Raw genomic sequence first — 18,153 nt, forward strand, 5'->3', positions numbered from 1 at the left:
TGGTGTGAGCCACCAACCGCTCCTGGCAGAAATGTTAAATTATTTAATCTCATAACCTCATCCGACATGAGGAAGATAGTCCAGGAGAGCGTCATGGTGGAAGAGGACTGAGTTAGGCAGAGGAAGAGAAGTCCCTTCTAGTAAAGGAGAATGCCTAGGCAAAGGCCCAGAGGTGAGCTGGAAATACTTCCAGGTAACTGAGGCAGAGGTGGAAAGGTGGGCAAGAACAAGAAACGGGGTTTCTGAAACCCTCAGAATACTTAGAACCTGAAATAGAAATTTATTAGGGCCTATTAATGTTAGGACCTCCTTAGACCAGGCTGAGGAACCTCATAGGATTTTATTCTTGGAGAAGTGGGATGGGTCTCAGCTAGCTGTCTGACTTTGGCCCAGTGTTGTACCTTTATTTGAGTTATAGGATATACAATTCCTTATTCACAACAATGAGCTGTAATTTTCTTTTCTTTTCTTTTCTGAGACGGAGTCTTGCTCTGTTGCCAAGCTAGATTACAGTGGCGCAGTCTCGGCTCACTGCAACCTCTACTTCCCAAGTTCAAGTGATTCTCCTGCCTTAGCCTCGTGAGTAGCTGGGATTACAGGCATGAGCCACGGCGCCCGGCATACTGAGAAGTTTCTAATCACATGATCACCCCTACAATCTATAGGGAGTGTTATTCTTATCCCCATTTCATAGATAGGAGACTGGAGATCAGAAAGATTGAAGTTTGGGTTGCACCATATTCTTCTTTTATTTATTTTTTTTACTTTATTTATTTATTTTTGAGACAGAGTCTCGCTCTGTCACCCAGGCTGGAGTGCAGTGGTGCAATCTCAGCTCACTGCAACCTCTGTCTCCTGTGTTCAAGTGTTTCTGCTGCCTCAGCCTCTCAAGTAGCTGGGATTACTGGCACACACCATCACACTCGGCTAAATTTGTATTTTTAATAGAGATGGGGTTTTGCTATGTTGGCCGGGTCGGTCTTGAACTTCTGACCTCAAGTGATCCACCCACCTTGGCCTCCCAAAGTGCTGGGATTACAGGTGTGAGCCACTGCACCCGGCCCAATTTTTTCCTTTTTTTTTTTTTTTTTTTTTCGAGACGGAGTCTCACTCTGTTGCCCAGACTGGAGCACAGTGGCACGATCTCAGCTCACTTCAAGCTCTGCCTCCTGGATTCACACCATTCTCCTGCCTCAGCCTCCCAAGTAGGTGGGACTACAGGCGCCCGCCACCACGCCCGGCTAATTTTTTTTTTTTTTTTGTATTTTCTGTAGATACAGGGTTTCACCATATTAGCCAGGATGGTCTCAATCTCCTGACCTCATGATCCGCCCACCTCGGCCTTCCAAAGGGCTAGGATTACAGGCGTGAGCCATCGCACCCGGCCTTTTTATCTTTTTTTAATAAGACAGGGTCTGGCTCTGTTGCCCAGGCTGGAGTGCACTGCAGCCTCAAACTCCTGGGCTAAAGCAATCCTCCCACCTTGGCCTCCCAAAATGTTGGGACTGCAGGCCTGAGCCACCCGTCCAACCCATGATATTTCAATTTCAGTCTTGGGGTGGGCTGTTTCCTCATCTGGAGGCTTCTCCTCCATCAGTCTCTGTGTATCTCATTCCAACCCCCCCTCCTTTTTTTTTTTTTTTTTTTTGAGGCAGAGTCTCCCTCTGTTGCCCAGACTGAGGTGCAATGGCGAGATCTCGGCTCACTGCAACCTCCACCTCCCAGGTTCATGCGATTCTCCTGCCTCAGCCTTCCGAATAGCTGAGATTCCCGGTGCCCGTAGAGACAGGCTTTCACCATGTTGGCCAGGCTGGTCTCAAACTCCTGACCTCAAGTGATCCGCCGGCCTCGGCCTCTCAAAGTGCTGGGATTATAGGCGTGAGCCACAGCGTCTGACCCCCAGCTCTCATTTTTTGAGGCTTGTTTTAACTGTCACTTTGCGTATCTATCTTCTTTGCGGATTGCACAGACCAAGGTACGCCACTATTAACTGGTGTCCACCAAAGTGGATCCCCAATCCCCATGTCCCAGTTGGGTGCATCCTCTTTTTTTTTTTTTTTTTTTTGAGATGGAGTCTCGCTCTGTCGCCCAGGCTGGAGTGCAGTGGTGAGATCTCGGCTCACTACAAGCTCCGCCTCCCGAGTTCACGCCATTCTCCTGCCTCAGCCTCCCGAGTAGCTGTGACTACAGGTGCCCGCCACCATGCCTGGCTCATTTTTTGTATTTTTAGTAGAGACGGGGGTATCACCGTGTTAGCCAGGATGGTCTCGATCTCCTGACCTCGTGATCCGCCGGCTTTGGCCTCCCAAAGTGCTGGGATTACAGGCATGAGCCACCGCGCCCGGCCCAGGTGCATCCTCTTAAACAGCTCCTACCTAGGGTACGTGGTGGTGGTGGTGGGGGGGCTTCCGGGACCAAAACAGGCCAGATCGTGGGGGCCTCCAATACCCCACATTGAATTGGGATTTTATCACGTAAGCTCTGGGGAGGCAGAGAAGGTTGGATTTTTGTTTGTTTTGCTTGAGACAGGGTCTCTCTCTGTCGCCCAGGCTGGAATGCAGTGGCTTGATCACAGCTCACTGCAGCCTCGACCTCCTGGGTTCAAGCGATCCTCCCGCCTCCGCCTCCGCCTCCCAAGTAGCTGAGAGGCGCGCGCCACCACCCTCGGCTAATTTATTTTATTTTATTATTATTATTTTTTATAGAGACGAGGTTTTGCCATGTTGCCCAGGCTGGTCTCCAACTTCTGGGATCAAGCAATCCTTCCGCTTGAGCCTCCGAAAGTCCTGTGATTGCAGGCGTGAGCCACCGCGCCTAGTTTAGGTTGAGCAGCGAAAGGGATAGGGCCTGGTGCTTTCTCTGCGAGGTTCAGTTGGCCTGTCCCTGTCCTATCACCGTTTGTCACCGTTTGGGGAGCGCCACGGAAAGCACTGTCTCCAATCAAGAGGCGCACTCGTCGCCCTGGCAACGGAGTCCGGAAGAACCACAGAGACGCGGCTCCAGCGTACAGAGCGGCCGCCCTGGGCCAGCGAGGCACCGAGCGCTAGAGAGGCACTTCTAGCCGATTGTCACGTGGCCGGGCTGGGGAAGGCGGGACTTCCGGCGGCGCGGTAATTTTTTTTCCGGTGGCTGGTCCCGGGCGGTCCCCTTCCCGACTGGGCCCCGTGCCCCCCGCCCCCGCGGCCCCCCGCCGCCGGGCCAGCCGCCACCATGAAGAAATTCTTTCAGGAGTTCAAGGCCGACATCAAGTTCAAGAGCGCGGGACCCGGTCAGAAGCTCAAAGAGTCCGTGGGGTGCGTGAGGAACTCAGAGGCTTGAGGCCCTGCGGGGCGGGGACGGCCGGGGAGAGAGGTCTGGGGCCTTGGGCGGTTTGGGAGATCGGAGAGGGTGAGGGGCTGGGAGCGGCAGCCGAGGGTCAGGGGAGGGGGAGAGGCGCTGGGGCGGGGCAAGTCGGGCCGAGGGTGGGCGTCAGGGGGAGGGGAGAGAGATCTGGGGGCGGGGCAGGAGGGGGAGGGCATGACCTGGGGGCGGGGCGGGAGAGGCGACGGGAGGGGAAGTAGCGCAGGGGGCGGGGTGTGAGGGGAGGTTTCGGGGGCGGGGCCGCAGGAGGGTCCGACGCAGTGGCAGGGGATTAGGGCGACGGGGCTGCAGGCAGTTGGGGGTCAGTGGAGCGACCTTGGGGGAAAAACGGGATGATGAGTCCTGAGCCGGGTGGTGAGGGAGAGGTCTGGGGACCCGGCTGGTCCCGAAGAGGCCAGGATGATTTGGGGGAATCTAGGTGACCATGGATGGGAGCTGAGCTTGGAGGAGGACGTACAGCTGTGGGGTGGGGTGGTGGAGAGTTGTTTTGAGGCATCTATGGGAAGAGGGGTTCTGGATTGGGTTTCTGGAGCACGTGGGAGGCTGATGGGAGACTAGAAAGAGTCTGGAAGGCCAGGGAGGCCGGGGTGGGCAGCGTCGTCAGTGACCTGGATGTCCTGGCGAATTGAGAGGGAGGGGCTGAGGAAGGTGTGTGAGGAGAGTGGAGGTGAGGGATTCTGACAGATGGACTCTGACCCGGGAGGGGCCTGAGAGGAGAAGACGGGCAAGACAGACGCGTCTTAGGAGGTTGGGAGAAAGCGCTTCTATGCGAGGCTTCTCTGCCACGTCACTGTGCCAAGTGGATTATGGAGGTGCGAGAGGAGGGGAAAGGAGATAGGTGCCGGGCAGGCTTCCAGATTGTCTAGGGAGGACTTGGAGAGAAGGGCCTGAGCAGGGCTGAGCCAGCTGGGAGGGCAGGTGGAGGGCCGGGGAAGAAGTGGAGCTAGAGAATGTGCAAGGCTGAGGGCTGTTGGGTTGAGAAAAGGGAAACTGGAGAGCTGGGGCCGCTGCAGGGAGCTGGCTGGCCAGGGGATGGTGGGGACTGATGGAGAGGGACTGAGGAAGTCAGTCAGCCAGGCAGCCAGGGCAGGTGTCTGTAAGCAATAATGGAAGGGATTGTGAAGGAGTGGGGGCTGGGAGGGGATGGGAGGAGAGGCAGGGAGGTGGCAGGAAGTGGGGGTCAGGAATCACGGGGCAGTGGGGTGGTGATGGAGGTAGGGGCATAGTGAGGACGTCAGGGTTCTTGGGGGAGAGCAGGAGAGCAAAGGCTGAGTGAGGGAGGGAGAGGGGTCAGGGAGAGAAGTGGACAAATTGGGGGAGCCCTTCATTGATTCAACCAATAGTGGGTGGGGGGTGCTGGGGCCACTGGGACTGGGCATGATAGGAAGGATGCAGGGTATCGGGGTGATGGCTGGGTCAGCCCAGAGCCTGGGGGGAGAGGGGAAGGTTGGAGGGGAAGGCTGGGAAAGGAAGGGGTTTGGAGGTCCCTTCTGGAGCGAGACTGGATATCCAGGGTGTGTGGTGTGAGTGGGCGCCAAGTCCTGTTTTAGGCTGCAGTGGTGGACAAGAGAAGGCCTCTGCTGTCCTAGGGCTCACCTTCTAGAGGGAGCCGATGGACAAATAAACCAACAGACCTCAGATGAGCGCTCAGGCGATGAGTGCTCGGATGAGTGCCCAGGGCCTCGAAGGAGGGTGAGCAGGGGCCATCAGGTGGTTTGGGAAGGCCTCTCCCAGGACACAGTGAGACTCAGCTGTGGGGAAATCCGCCCCCTCCTTCTCTCCCTGCGGCAGCTCTAGCCCTTTCCAGACCCCCTGTCCTCCTCCCACCCCCCCGGAGAACATTCTGGGCAGAAGGTGCAGACAGTGCACGGGCCTGCAGCGGGGAGCAGCTGGGGTGTGGGAAGAACTGCCGGGAGCCCAGGGGAGACAGGCCATGGGAGGGCAGTGGGCCAGCCGGGAAGGGCTCTCTGGCCAAGGGAAGCTTTAGGATTTTGCAGTGGGAGGGCGTTGTGCAGTGGAGTGATGCTGACGCTCCCTGGCTGAGGTTCCAGAAGGGTCCCTGTGGCTGCCCAGGGGGGCAGGGTCCATGACTGGTTGGGGTGAGGTCCCCTGGCAAATGCCATTTTGTTGGAAAGACCTAGATATCGGATGAGGCCGGGGTGGGTCTTCATGAGTCATCTCCTCTTCCACCCAAGATGCTCAGCTGTGGGAGGACTAGATAGGCAGGGGTGGGACGAGGAGGGAGGGCTGCCCGGGTATCTAAGCAGAGCCAGAGGAGTATAGGGCTTGAACTGAGAGCCTGGCCTCCCAGAAGGTTTTAATAGACCTACGGCACAGAAAGTGACACAGCCCATAAGCTCACGGGAGGGGCCTGAGAGGAGACGGGTGAGACACACACGTCCGAGCAGGTTGGGAGAAAGGGCTTCTCTGCGAGGCTTCTCTGCCAGGTCACTGTGCCAAGTGGGTTATGGAACTCTCCTTGGTGTAGGGCTCAAAGGGTGGAGCCATGAGTCCATGAGCTCTTCGTACTTGCACAGCCATAGGCCTGGCATGGAGTGGCCAGGGCGAGGCTGGTTCTGCCGTCCGCTGACGCCAGGGTCCCGCCACAAGGGTGGCGTGGCGTGGGGCACATCGCCCGGATTTCCTGTCCCTCTTGGGTTTGGGAACAGGGGATGGTGAGGCCTCCCTGGCAGCTTGTTAGGAGAAGTAAACCAACCGAGCTGACCAGCTCCCAGCAGGGTCCCGGCACACAGTAGGTGCTCAGCAAACGAAGCTGTGACCTGAGGGTGGACACTCCTATGGCAGGGAGGGAGGGAAGATGTGACACCCCTTGAGTCTCCTCAATTCCTGAGGATGCGGGCTGGGTGCTGTGGCTCATGCCTGTAATCCCAGCAGTTTGGGAGGCCACGGTGGGAGGATCATTTGAGGCCAAGAGTTTGAGATGAGCCTGAGCTACATAGCGAGACCCTGTCTCGATAGAAAAATTAGCCAGGCATGATGGTGCTTGCCTCTAAGTCCCAGCTACTTGGGAGGCTGAGGCGGGAGGATTCCTTGAGCCTGGAGGATTCCTTGAGCCTGGGAGCTCAGGATTGCAGTAAGCCATGATTGTGCCACTGTACTCCAGCCTCGGTGAGAGAGCAAGACCCTCTCTCAAAAAGAAAAAAAGCACTGAGGATGTCAAGGTGCCTTCACCTCAGGAGGGGTGCTGTCACCCCATTTTACAGATGAGGATGCTGAGGGCCAGTGGGGGCAGGACTTGCCCGATGGTGCAGAGCTGAGTGGAACCAGCATCTCCTTCCTCCAGGGGCTCTTCCACCTGCAGTAGAACCATCTGGTGGCTGCAGGTGGCCCCTGGGAACCAGGTGTCCTGGCCCACATAGGCAGGGACACGTCTGGCTGATGGTGCTGGTGGCAAGAGCTGGGGAGGGGCAGAAGCTCCTCTGTGTGACTGCACGTCAGCTTTGCCGGCCACCTCGGGAGGATACACTCCCTCTCCCTCGGTCTGTTCCCAGGGAAAAGGCCCACAAAGAGAAGCCCAGCCAGCCAGCCCCCAGGCCGCCCCGCCAGGGACCCACCAATGAGGCACAGATGGCGGCTGCTGCTGCCCTGGCCCGGCTGGAGCAGAAGCAGCCCCGGGCCTGGGGCCCCACGTCGCAGGACACCATCCGAAACCAGGGTGAGATATGGCCCTCCTCGGGCCCAGGTTGGGGCTGTTTGAGGTTCCCGGCCCTGGTGCCTGGCCCTGGATGCAGAAGTCACATGAGCAACCGTGGGGGGTGTGAGGGTCACCCTTGGGAGCGGCTCATCAAGGGCAGGTGCTGGGGGAAGGGCAGCTTCCTGGGGAGGGGGTGGGAGCAGAGACTTGGAGCAGAAACAGGGGCTGCCCAGGCAGTGGGGTGCTTGCTCAGGCTGAGGGGTGGGTGCACAGTAAGTCCTGCAGGGGACCTCCAGCCTGAGCTCCAGCAGGGCTGGGGCGGTGTGCGTGGCCCACAGGCCCACCCCAGCAGTGAGGGGACTCGGGCCAGGACAGAGGCGTGCTCACCATCCCGTCTCTGCCTCTCCTTCTTGGGCTGCCTTCCAGTGAGAAAGGAACTTCAAGCCGAAGCCACCGTCAGCATGAGCCCCGAGGCCCCAGGGACCAATGTGGTAAGAATAGCCATTGGTGGCACTGTCCCATGCCAAGGGGTGGGGGACAGCTTGACTGTGTCATGGGGGAAATGTGGCCTCTGCCCTTGGGGCTCAAGGGCTGTTGGGAAACCTTGCCTTGCAAGGTGGAGGCAGGTTGTGGTGGAACACGGTGTTGTCCGGGACCTTCAGGGCTTGGCAGCTGAGGATGCCGGCTCCGGCCTGGAGAAGTGGGCCTCAGGTACATGAGCCCATCGCTCCCTCCCCTTAACCCCTTAAAGGTAGATGCAGTTACAGTTCCCACTTTTCAAAAAGAGAACCGGGGTTGAGAGAGGTGAAACCAGCTGTCCTCTCTCCTACACCGCAGGACCAGCAGAGGCAGGACCAGAGCCAGTCTGCGGTTTCAGAGCCCGTCCCCTAGCACTGCCCAGTCCTGCCTGCCTTGGAGGTCAAGAGGCTCTGTGGAGATGGGTGGAATCAGGGAGGGCTTCCTCTAGGAGGTGGGCCTTGAGAGCTCTGCTGAAAGCAGTTCTAAGCAGCTTGACCCTTGAGGATTCAGTGAATTTTAGCATGCAGGAACCTTAGAGATGGCCTAGAAACGGAGGCCCAGAAGTTATGCCTTGTCCAGGGCACTTTGCCCGCAGACTCCCACACAGAGCTCCTTCCTCACCAGCTTGGGGACAGGACCAGCAGGAGCCCAGCTGTTATCTGCTGGGTGCTTCCTGCGTGTCAGAAGCTGCTCTGTGCTTTCCGTTCCGTACCTCGTTTAGTTCTGAGCAGGCCCCACAGGGACATTTGACATACCAGGGAACAGACTCAGGGATGCAGTCACTTGGCCAGGGTGTCTCCCATGGCCACCAAGTGGAAGGGACAGCATGGAGGCTGGAGATGTCTGGTTCTACGGGCCACACTGAGGACTATGGTGCTCGGCGAGGGTCGGGGTGGCCTCTGTCCACAGTCCAGACTTGGACACTTTCACTGCCCCCAGGTATCTGAGCCCAGAGAGGAAGGCTCCGCCCACCTGGCCGTGCCTGGCGTGTACTTCACCTGTCCGCTCACTGGGGCCACCCTGAGGAAGGACCAGCGGGACACCCGCATCAAGGAGGCCATTCTCTCAGTGAGTGGCACCTGGTGTGCTCCTGCCCCAATCTGTAGCTTCCTGTGCCTGAGCCACCCTCCATCGGAAGCCCAGGTGGTACAGATCCCTCCCAGAGTCCCCAGAGGCCACTTCTAGTAGTGAAGCCCCTCCTCTGATACCCCAAATCCAGGCACACCATTGTGTATGCATCCGTATCTCCTCTCTCCCAACAAGGTTTGTCTTTTTTTTTTTTGAGATGGGTCTCACTCTGACACCCAGGCTGGAGTGCAGTGGCGCATTCTCAGCCTCAATTCTCCTGGATTCAAACGATTCTCCTCCTGGATTCAAATGATTCTCGTGCCTTAGCCTCCCAAGTAGCTGGGATTACAGGCGCCTGCCACCGCACCTGGCTAATTTTTGTATTTTTAGTAGAGATGGGGTTTCACCATGTTGGCCAGGCTGCTCTCGAACTTTTGCCTCAAGTGATCCACCCGCCTCAGCCTCCCAAAGTGCTGGGATTACAGGCGTGAGCCACCGCGCGTGGCCTGGTTTTGTTTTTCATAAAAGGTTATGTATTATTTGCTTCAGTACAGAAAGAACTTTCTACAAAATTAGCCGGGCGTGGTGGCACATGCCTGTAATCCCAGCTACTCGGGAGGCTGAGGCAAGAGAATTGCTTGAATCTGGGAGGCGGAGGTTGTGGTAGGCTGAGATAGCGCCATTGCACTCCAACCTGGGCAACAAGAGCAAAACTCCATCTCAAAAAAAAAAGAAATAACTTCCACAGCATTTTTTTTTTTCCAATACAGCAAGTCCTCACTTAACACCATCAATAGTTTCTCAGAAACTTTGGCTTTAGCGTGGGCAACATGGCAAAACCTTGTCTCTACCAAAAACAAAAAAAAAATTAGCTGGGCATGGTGGCGTGCACCTGTAGTCCCTGCTACTCAGAAGGCTGAGGTGGGAGGATTGCTTCAGCCTGGGAGGTAGAGGCTGCAGTGAGCCATGATCATGCCACTGCACACCAGCCTGGGTGACAAGTGAGACCCTTTCTCAGAAAATAGTAACAGTGGCCGGGTGCTGTGACTCTTGCCTATAATCCCAGCACTTTGGGAGGCCGAGGCAGGTGGATCACCTGAGGTCAGAAGTTCAAGACCAGCCTGGTCAACATAGTGAAACCGGTATCTACTAAATATACAAAAATTAGCCAGGCATGGTGACAGGCACCTGTAATCCCAGCTACTCAGGAGGCTGAGGCAGGAGAATCGCTTGAACCTGGGAGGCAGAGGTTGCAGTGAGCCAAGATCGTGCCATTGAGCTCCAGCCTGGGCACCGGGTGACAAGAGCAAAACTTCATCTAAAAGAAAAAAAAAAAAAAAAAAAAAAAAAAAAAAAAAAATATATATATATATATATATATATATATGTATGTATATATAGTGACAGTTCCATAGACTCTCCAGACTTATACACACTCCAGCAGTGTGTGCAAAAGCACCCGTGTCCCTATCCTCTCACCATGCTGTAAATCACCAAACGTTGAGCTTTACGCCTGTTGACAGGTTAAAATAACATCTCAGGATAGAGTTAATTTGCACTTTCCTTATTTTGGGTTGGCCATGTTTCATATGAGAATGCGTCCTTTCTACACTATTTAGTACATAGTTTGTCTTTTTCTTAGTGATTTGTAGGCACTTTTTTTTTTTTTTTTTTTTTTTTTTTTTTGAGACAGAGTCTCACTCTGTGACCCAGGCTGGAGTGCAGTGGCGCAATCTCTGCTCACTGCAAGCTCCGCCTCCCGGGTTCATGCTATTCTCCTTTCTCAGCCTCCCGAGTAGCTGGGACTACAGGCTTCCACCACCACGCCTGGCTAATTTTTGTATTTTTAGTAGAGACGGGGTTTCACCGTGTTAGCCAGGATGGTCTCGATCTCCTGACCTCGTGATCCGCCCGCCTCGGCCTCCCAAACTGCTGGGATTACAGGCGGGAGCCACCGCGTCCGGCAGCACTCTTTACATATTAGGCAATTTAGGCTTTTGCCTATGATATGAGTTGCACATATTTCCCTCTAGTTGCGTATATGTTGGCTCTGCTTATGGTCACTTCGCTGTGTAGGATTTTTTGATCTCTGTATAATTAAATGTGTCAGTCTTATTTCATGGCTTTTGGGTTTGGGGCCATTCTTAGAAACGCCTTCCCCATTTCCATGCTGAGGCTGAGAGAATTCTTTTGTGGCCTCTCCAGTGCTTTTTTTTTTTTTGAGTCAGTCTCGCTCTGTCGCCCAGGCTGGAGTGCAGTGGCACGATCTCGGCTCACTGCAACCTCTGCCTCCCAGGTTCAAGCGATTCACCTGCCTCAGCCTCCCGAGTAGCTGGGACTACAGGCACACGCCACCACGCCCGGCTAACTTTTGTATTTTAGAGATGAGGTTTCACCACGTTGGCCAGGATGGTCTCGATGTCCTAACCTCGTGATTCGACTGCCTCGGCCTCCCAAAGTGCTGGGATTCCAGGAATGAGCCACTGCGCCCGGCCTCCAGTGCTTTTCTTCTGGCTTCTCCTTGACTGCTTGCTTGTTTCCATGGTTGAAGCTTTGATCCAGCTGGAGCATGTTATTATGTAACATGGCGGGGTGGAGCTGATATTTTTTTTTTGATCTTGGCTCAGTTTTCTTCTCAGCCCCACCTGTCGAGAGCACCGGTCTTTTGCTTACAGCTGTGAAATCCCACCTCTCTCACAAAGTACATTCCTTAATGGATTTGGACTCCTTCCTGGCTGCTGTTCCTTCGTCCCTTGTCTGTGCATGTACCCAGCTCCTGACCTAAGCCTGGCGGCCAGTCGCCCAGAACGCCTGAGGCCCGCTTTTGGAGCTGACACCCTTCCCTTGGCTGGTGTGCTGTCCCGGGCACTCTGATCCCGAGGAAGCTGTTGTCCTGGGGACAACATGCCCATCTCGCAGCTCTGCCTCTCTGCATCCGCGTGCTCTGCCCCACTCCCCACATCACCTCAGCAACTAAACCGGCAGACTGGGCCGGGTCCCAATTTTCAGTTGGCATGAGCCCCGGCTCAGTGTGTGGGTCATTGGTCCGTGTGATGCAGGGGGCTGCTGAGGGACCCTGCTGTGCAGTTGAGGGTGGGGGGTGGTGGGTGGAGCTCTGGACTGCCTGGGCAGGTGGCCCGAATCCTGACACGTGGCCCTGGGCGGCCCTCCTGTTCACCCACCTTCATCCGGGCAGCCCAGGGAGGTACGGGTGGCAGCCCTGCTTTCCAGGCCATGGGTGGCTGTCTGGGTGTGGCCGTGTGTGGTGGCTGTGCCGAGCGTGGATTTGTGCCCCAATCTTTTCCAGGTCTTAGGGTACCTGTTCTCAGCCTCTCCGTGCTGGGACGTTGTTCGCAGTCAGCAGGGCTGGCTCTGGGAAACCCCCAGAGTTCCAGCTGTGACTTCTCCCCTCCCCCGGTAACATAGGCGGGACCTCAGGGAGGGGCAGGGGCTGAGGGTATCCGTCTTCCAGCTGTTGAGTTTCAGACACTGAGAGTTGCAGACTCATTTGTGTCCTCTCTGCCACCTGCCATCCCTGTGACCCTGGACGAGGGGCCTCTCGGTCTCTTTGTAAACATAAGACCCGGGAGTCGTTCCAGAACGTCCATCATGGGGCTGTGAGATCAGGAGGGATGGGGCGTCCGTGGTGGCGGGAGGTTCTGTAAGTGGCGGTGGCCTTGGTGGATCTCAGCACTGAGGTCGAGTTCTAAAGCCCGAGTGTGAGGCAAAGTTCTGTCGCGTCACACTGGCCTCCAAGTCCTGTAGATCTAGCCTTGAGAAGGCGGAAGGGGAGACTTGAGTTCTGCTCAGTCTTGGCTGGGTCGCCTCTGCCCTGGGGTGTGGGCAGGGCCGGGTCTTCGAGGGTCTCTCTTTTCCTTTCTGTGATGAGTGCACAGCTGGGTCTGCTCTAAGCCGCTGCTCTGCCTTCCTCTTCCTATCCCTGTTACCTGGGCAGCGGAGGGCCGTGTGGCCCGGGCTCTCAGTGAGCGGCTTTCCCTGCTTCCCTCCTCCCAGCACTTCTCCACCGACCCAGTGGCCGCCTCCATCATGAAGATCTACACATTCAACAAAGACCAGGACCGGGTGAAGCTGGGCGTGGACACCATTGCCAAGTAAGCGTGTGGCCCCTTTGCCCTGCCTGGCCCCTCCAGCTCGTCCCAGCACCCCTCCCACTGGGGCTGTCACCCCCTCTGGCCCCCTCATTACCTGCTGAGGTGGGTCGGGAAGGAGCACAGGCCGAGAGTGAGGCAGCTCCACCCAGAGGCCTCAGGCAAAGGGCTGGGCCTCTTTGGGCCTCAGTTTACCCATGTGCAAAATGAAGGTGTTTAAGGAATCGGGTTCCCCACCCTGGCTTCCTTGGGGATTAATCGGGGAGCATGTGGAGGAGGCAGGGTCCCACCCCACTCCCCGAGTCTCAGGATCGGGGGCAGGCCTGGAAGTCCACGCTGCCCGCCAGCCCCGAGGGAGCACCCCGCAGGACCCCCGTGCTGGCGCTGCGGCCCTTCGGCTCTGGCTCTCCCCTCTTCCGGCACTGTGGCTCCCCCACTGCTGTGGTTAATTGTGCCCTTCCAGGGCTGGTGGGACGGTGAGGGGTTCCGTGGGGCTCCTGCTGGCACGAGGGGTGGGCTCCGTGGGGTGTCCGAGGTGTGCCTTCCACCTGGAGATGGTCTGCTGCCTTTGGGTCACTGGGCCGCTTCTTCCCTCTGACTAGAGGCCAAGTGTGGCTGAGCTGCTGTTACCTGGGGCAAGAGGCACAGAGGGTCCGGGCGGGCAGCCTGGGCTGTGCCCCACTCACCCTCTCCACCTACCCCAGGTACCTGGACAACATCCACCTGCACCCCGAGGAGGAGAAGTACCGGAAGATCAAGCTGCAGAACAAAGTGTTTCAGGTGGGCGTGCCTTCTGGCCCCCAGGGCCCAGGCTGGGGGTGGGGGCAGCTGGCCTGCAGGAGCTGGTGGTGGCCCGCTCCCTGGAGGAGCTAGCGAGAGTTGAGCCACAAGCAGTGAAGGGCTCGGCCAATAGAAGCTAGACAAGACAGAGAGCAAGGCTTTTATGCACCAATTACCCCAAATCTCCCTCTCCTCACCTGCATCCTTTTCCTCCTCTTCAGCTGGGCTTGTTTGGGAACATGTCGACTCTGGGGAGGTTTCTCATGCAAACCATATGTCTGGTTCTTCTGGGGGAAATGGCAGGGACTGCGGCCCTGGCCGGTGTTAGCCTCGCATCAGGCCCCAGCAGTATCTGGCTCCTCAGCCTCACTCTTCGTGCCTGGTTGTGACTTTTTCCTCTGTGCAGAGCTGTTGGAGACTCCACAGCCCCCACCGTAGAAAAGCAGGTTTGCATCCAGCACTGAGGCACCCCCAGGGCTGGGCCCCATCCAGGGGTTGACAGCTGCTCCCAATAGCGAGAGCCGGGCCCCTGGACTGGGTGGGGCGTGGCCAGGCAGTGGAGGAAGCCAGGGGCCCCCAGTGACCCCCATCTCCACCCCCAGGAGCGCATTAACTGCCTGGAAGGGACCCACGAGTTTTTTGAGGCTATTGGTTTCCAGAAGGTGTTGCTTCCCATCCAGGATCAGGGTAAGTGGACAGGGCCTGGCTGAGTAGGGAATGGGGACGAGGGGCCTTGGGGCAGGAGGGCCCGGCTTGGGGGTCTCTCCATTGCACAGTGATACCCATGTCCTGCTGCGCTGTAGAGGACCCTGAGGAGTTCTACGTGCTGAGCGAGACAACCTTGGCCCAGCCCCAGAGCCTGGAGAGGCACAAGGAACAGCTGCTGGCTGCGGAGCCCGTGCGCGCCAAGCTGGACCGGCAGCGCCGTGTCTTCCAGCCCTCGCCTCTGGCCTCGCAGTTCGAACTGCCCGGGGACTTCTTCAACCTCACAGCAGAGGAGATCAGGCGGGAGCAGAGGCTCAGGTGGGCCTGACGTCCGTCCGCGGAGCAGAGTGGGGCGGGGCGGGGTGGAAGAACCCCAGCCAGCCCTCCTGATCTGGCCTGCGTGTGCAGGTCCGACGCGGTGGAGCGGCTGAGCATGCTGCGGACCAAGGCCATGCGGGAGAAGGAGGAGCAGCGGGGGCTGCGCAAGTACACCTACACGCTGCTGCGCGTGCGCCTCCCCGATGGCTGCCTCCTGCAGGGTGGGCACCGGCGATGCCTGGGGAGGGCGGCTCGGGTTGGTAGGGGGCCCTCGACCCCACCCGCTCTGACTCCCCCACTCCCCAGGGACCTTCTATGCCCGGGAGCGGCTGGGGGCGGTGTACGGGTTCGTCCGGGAGGCCCTGCAGAGCGACTGGCTGCCTTTTGAGCTGTTGGCCTCAGGAGGGCAGAAGCTGTCCGAGGACGAGAACCTGGCCTTGAACGAGTGCGGGCTGGTGAGTGTCGGCCCGCAGGAGCACTGCTGACCCGATGCCTCTGCAGGTTCTCCTGGGACTGGCACAGACCCCCAGGAGGGAGCCTCCTTGTTCTCAGAGCAGGGGGCCTGGGCAGGTCCCTGGGTTTGAATCCTGCTTTCCCACTTACTGGCAGCAGGGCCTTGAGCGAGTTCATAACTACTCCATGCCTCAGTTTCCCCGTCAAATGGGAGCGGTGATGTGCATTAGCTAGTGCAGTAGGTTTAGGCTTAGGTCCTGGAGTCCCGGAGGGAGAGGGCAGGAGGCCTGGGTGCGAGCCACAGCCTCCACCAGCTGAGATGGCTTCCAGGCCGGGGCATCCCCGAGCCCAGGTTGCCCGCTGAGTTCCCTGCCACAGCAAGGGCCGACTATGCTCAGCTCTGTCCTTCCACTGTGCTGCCACATGGAGACAGTGACCGCCTACCCCTACCACAGGTGCCCTCTGCCCTCCTGACCTTCTCGTGGGACATGGCTGTGCTGGAGGACATCAAGGCCGCGGGGGCCGAGCCAGACTCCATCCTGAAACCCGAGCTCCTGTCAGCCATCGAGAAGCTCTCGTGAAATAAAAGCAGGGTTGGCCTCAGCCCTGGGGGGTCTGTCTCATGCTCTCCCTGTTCCTCTCCTCGCCACCCCAGGGCCTCCAAGCCACCTCTGGAAATACTTGGCTCTGCCCCATGGGCACGGGAGGGGCGCCAGCCGTGGAGCTGTGGAACTGGGCCCCGTGGCAGAGCCCCCATCCCTTGGGGGCTGTGGAGATGCGCCCAAGCCCCCGAGGGAGAGGCCTGGGGACACCACCAAATCTAAGCCCTCCCTAGCTGCTTGGTAACTGTGTCATGAAGCTGCCAGGCAGACACACGTGGCATCTCCCTGGGCAGGAGAGCAGGCCTGCAGCATGGGTCCCGTTCCCATGTGCCGTGGATGGCAGTGGCTGCACCTGGCGCTAGGGCTGCTCTGTGGATGTGGGTGACGACGGTAGGAGGGGACGCTGGCCTTCCTGCACATAGACCTGCAGTTAGTAAATCATAAGCCCAAATAAACGGTATTTGAATATAGTTTCTTGGTGCTCCGTTGAAACTGTGGGACACAGGGCAGGCTCACCTGCTGCAGAGCGGATGGCGTGAGGGCTGGGCGTGGCTCTGTCAAGGCAGGACCACGTGGATACCTGTTCTCAGGCCAGCGCCTGGCCACAAGTGCCTGATGAACCACCCGCCTAGGGAGGAAGTCCCGTGTGCTAGGGGAGGCTGTGCTGTGCCCACAAAGGCCCAGTTTCTGCAGAGGAGGCGAGTGCTGTCACAGGCCTGGCTTCCTTGCGGCCAGAGGGACAGGGTGTCCTGAGACGGCCACATCCTATTCCTGGAACCTGCAGATGTGCAACTTCACCTGGCGAGAGGGGCTTGTGGGTATGATGAAAGATCTTGAGCTGGGAGATGATCCTGGGTGGTCCGGGAAACAATGTCCTCACAAGAGGTGGCAGGAGAGTGAATCAGAGAGACTGGAAGAGGCTGCGTGTGGCTGTGAAGGTGGAGGAAGGGACCCCAAGCTGAGGGATGCAGCGCCTCTGAGCACTGGGAAAATCTCCAGGAGGGCCTGGTCCTACCCAGAGCTTGATGTTAGCCTGGCCAGGCATGTGTGCACTCTGACCCCCAGGCTGTGAGATGGTGACTGTTGCTTTAAGCCACCAGGTTTGTGGTACAGCAGCCCCAGGAGACACAGGGACTCTACCCTGCAGTGTGGAAGGCATGTGTGCCCCGGCCCCACCGCTGACTTGGGGATGCAGGTCTGCATCTGGGGGAGGTGCCCGGGGCCTATGCTCGTGCCCCTGACCTTGCATTGGTCCCTCCCTCACCCCCGGCACTGCCGCAGCTGGTGTGAGCACCCGGCCTGTTGAGAACGGAGGCTGTCACTCCAGTCCTGCGTCCTGCAGGCCCCAGGACCTGACTCTGGGTTGTCAGGAGCCCCTGTAAAGCTCATCAAAGGTGCGGCACAGGGGCAGCCTCTGCTTCAGGCACAGCGGAATCCTGCTTCCCAGCAGGAAGGCCTGGCCCCGGCCCCCTGCCGTCCCTGACTGGGTGGATGGAGGCAGCTGACACCTTTCCCACATGGGGTTCCCTGAAGGGAAGGTTAGGACTTCAGGTGGGGTGTGGCTGGGAAGAGCAGGGCTGGCGAGCGTGACCCTCCCCGTGGCTGCGTGTGCTCTGAGCTGCTCAGTACCACAGCGGCTGTCGCCTGTCCTCCCTCAGGGACAGTGTGGATAAAGCCCACTCAACCTGGGGCGGGGAGGAGCTCACCTCCTAGCTCCAGCACTCACAAAAGATGCACGTGACCTAGGGGTGGGCTCTCACAAAGCCTCAGACTTGAAGTCAAACTCGGCTCCCAGCAGCTCTGGGTTCAGGAAGGTGACCCCAGCAGCTCTCCGGGAACACCCCCTCCTACCCCCCAACCCAGGGCAGGAGGGATCGCTGGACAGAAGCACGTGCGGAAAAACCCGCACCTTGACCCAGGTCAGCCTGGTATGAGGATGACTTAGTGACAAACAGATGGGACGGTGCTGTTGCAGGGCACAAGGCTGGCCCCAGACACCAGGCACCACATGGGGCCGGGCCACGGGCAAGGCGCACTCTCAGAGAAACACGACGTTCTCAGGAAAGACAGAGCAGCTCAGGGCTAGAGAATAAGTTTATACACTGCCTCGTTAGGTCCAGGGGCCCGTGAACATGGCCAGGCGGGTGGTCCTGGCGCTTCAATTCATTTACAAGTATTGATTCCACATCTGCTTTTGTGCCCGCAGGCTTCCCCAATAGGCCAGCAATCTCAATAATGCTTTATTAAAGGGCAGATTCATATGCGGCTCTTGGGGGAATTTTTACAAGTATCAAAGGAACTAATCCAGCATCCTATATAGAACTCTGCACACCTTGGGGAGGTCCGTGAAGCAGGACAAAGTGCTCTTTACACAGGAATCGAGTCGGTTCAAGTATCTGCTCCGTGGGAAGGACACCCTAAGCGTTCTACATACGTGACCCCTGCTCTCAGGATGCGCCCAGTGGGCTTGCGGTCAGGGTGGCCTTGCCAGTGTCCACCCCAACACCACCCCCAGCTCCGGAAGCGGCTCCACACGGGGCTTGGACCTCTGCAGGGCAAGAGAGGGAGGGTCTTGAGCTGGCTG

The 18,153-nt window shown here is 58.0% G+C and overlaps 2 protein-coding genes across 4 annotated transcripts in view; one reads left to right on the top strand and one right to left on the bottom strand.

The window, feature by feature from the left end:
* Positions 1–2,762: 2,762 nt before the first annotated feature.
* UBXN6 (UBX domain protein 6) lies at positions 2,763–16,039 on the top strand. Of its 3 annotated transcripts, none has more exons than XM_003277025.4 (11): positions 2,763–3,293; positions 6,873–7,036; positions 7,442–7,506; positions 8,474–8,602; positions 12,617–12,714; positions 13,416–13,491; positions 14,094–14,178; positions 14,295–14,514; positions 14,605–14,735; positions 14,821–14,969; positions 15,423–16,039. In XM_003277025.4, exons 1-11 carry the CDS (start codon positions 3,211–3,213, stop codon positions 15,546–15,548), a joined length of 1,326 nt encoding a protein of 441 aa, XP_003277073.1. In that variant the 5' UTR covers positions 2,763–3,210; the 3' UTR covers positions 15,549–16,039. The 3 variants fall into 3 exon arrangements, with proteins under 3 accessions (XP_003277073.1, XP_030652637.1, XP_012358930.1); XM_030796777.1 differs by lacking the exon at positions 2,763–3,293 and adding an exon at positions 3,825–4,172; XM_012503476.2 differs by lacking the exon at positions 2,763–3,293 and having other exon boundaries at positions 6,498–7,036.
* Positions 16,040–17,645: 1,606 nt separating this feature from the next.
* The window catches only part of CHAF1A (chromatin assembly factor 1 subunit A), a 40,206-nt gene continuing 39,698 nt past the window's right edge, over positions 17,646–18,153 (bottom strand). Inside the window, exon 15 of the mRNA XM_030796778.1 lies at positions 17,646–18,117. Coding sequence (XP_030652638.1) covers positions 18,017–18,117 — 101 coding nt within the window. The 3' untranslated portion in view covers positions 17,646–18,016. The remainder of the gene's footprint in view (positions 18,118–18,153) is intronic.

The sequence above is a fragment of the Nomascus leucogenys genome, chromosome 17 (genome assembly GCF_006542625.1).
Source record: "Nomascus leucogenys isolate Asia chromosome 17, Asia_NLE_v1, whole genome shotgun sequence".
Classification (NCBI taxonomy): Eukaryota; Metazoa; Chordata; class Mammalia; order Primates; family Hylobatidae; genus Nomascus; species Nomascus leucogenys.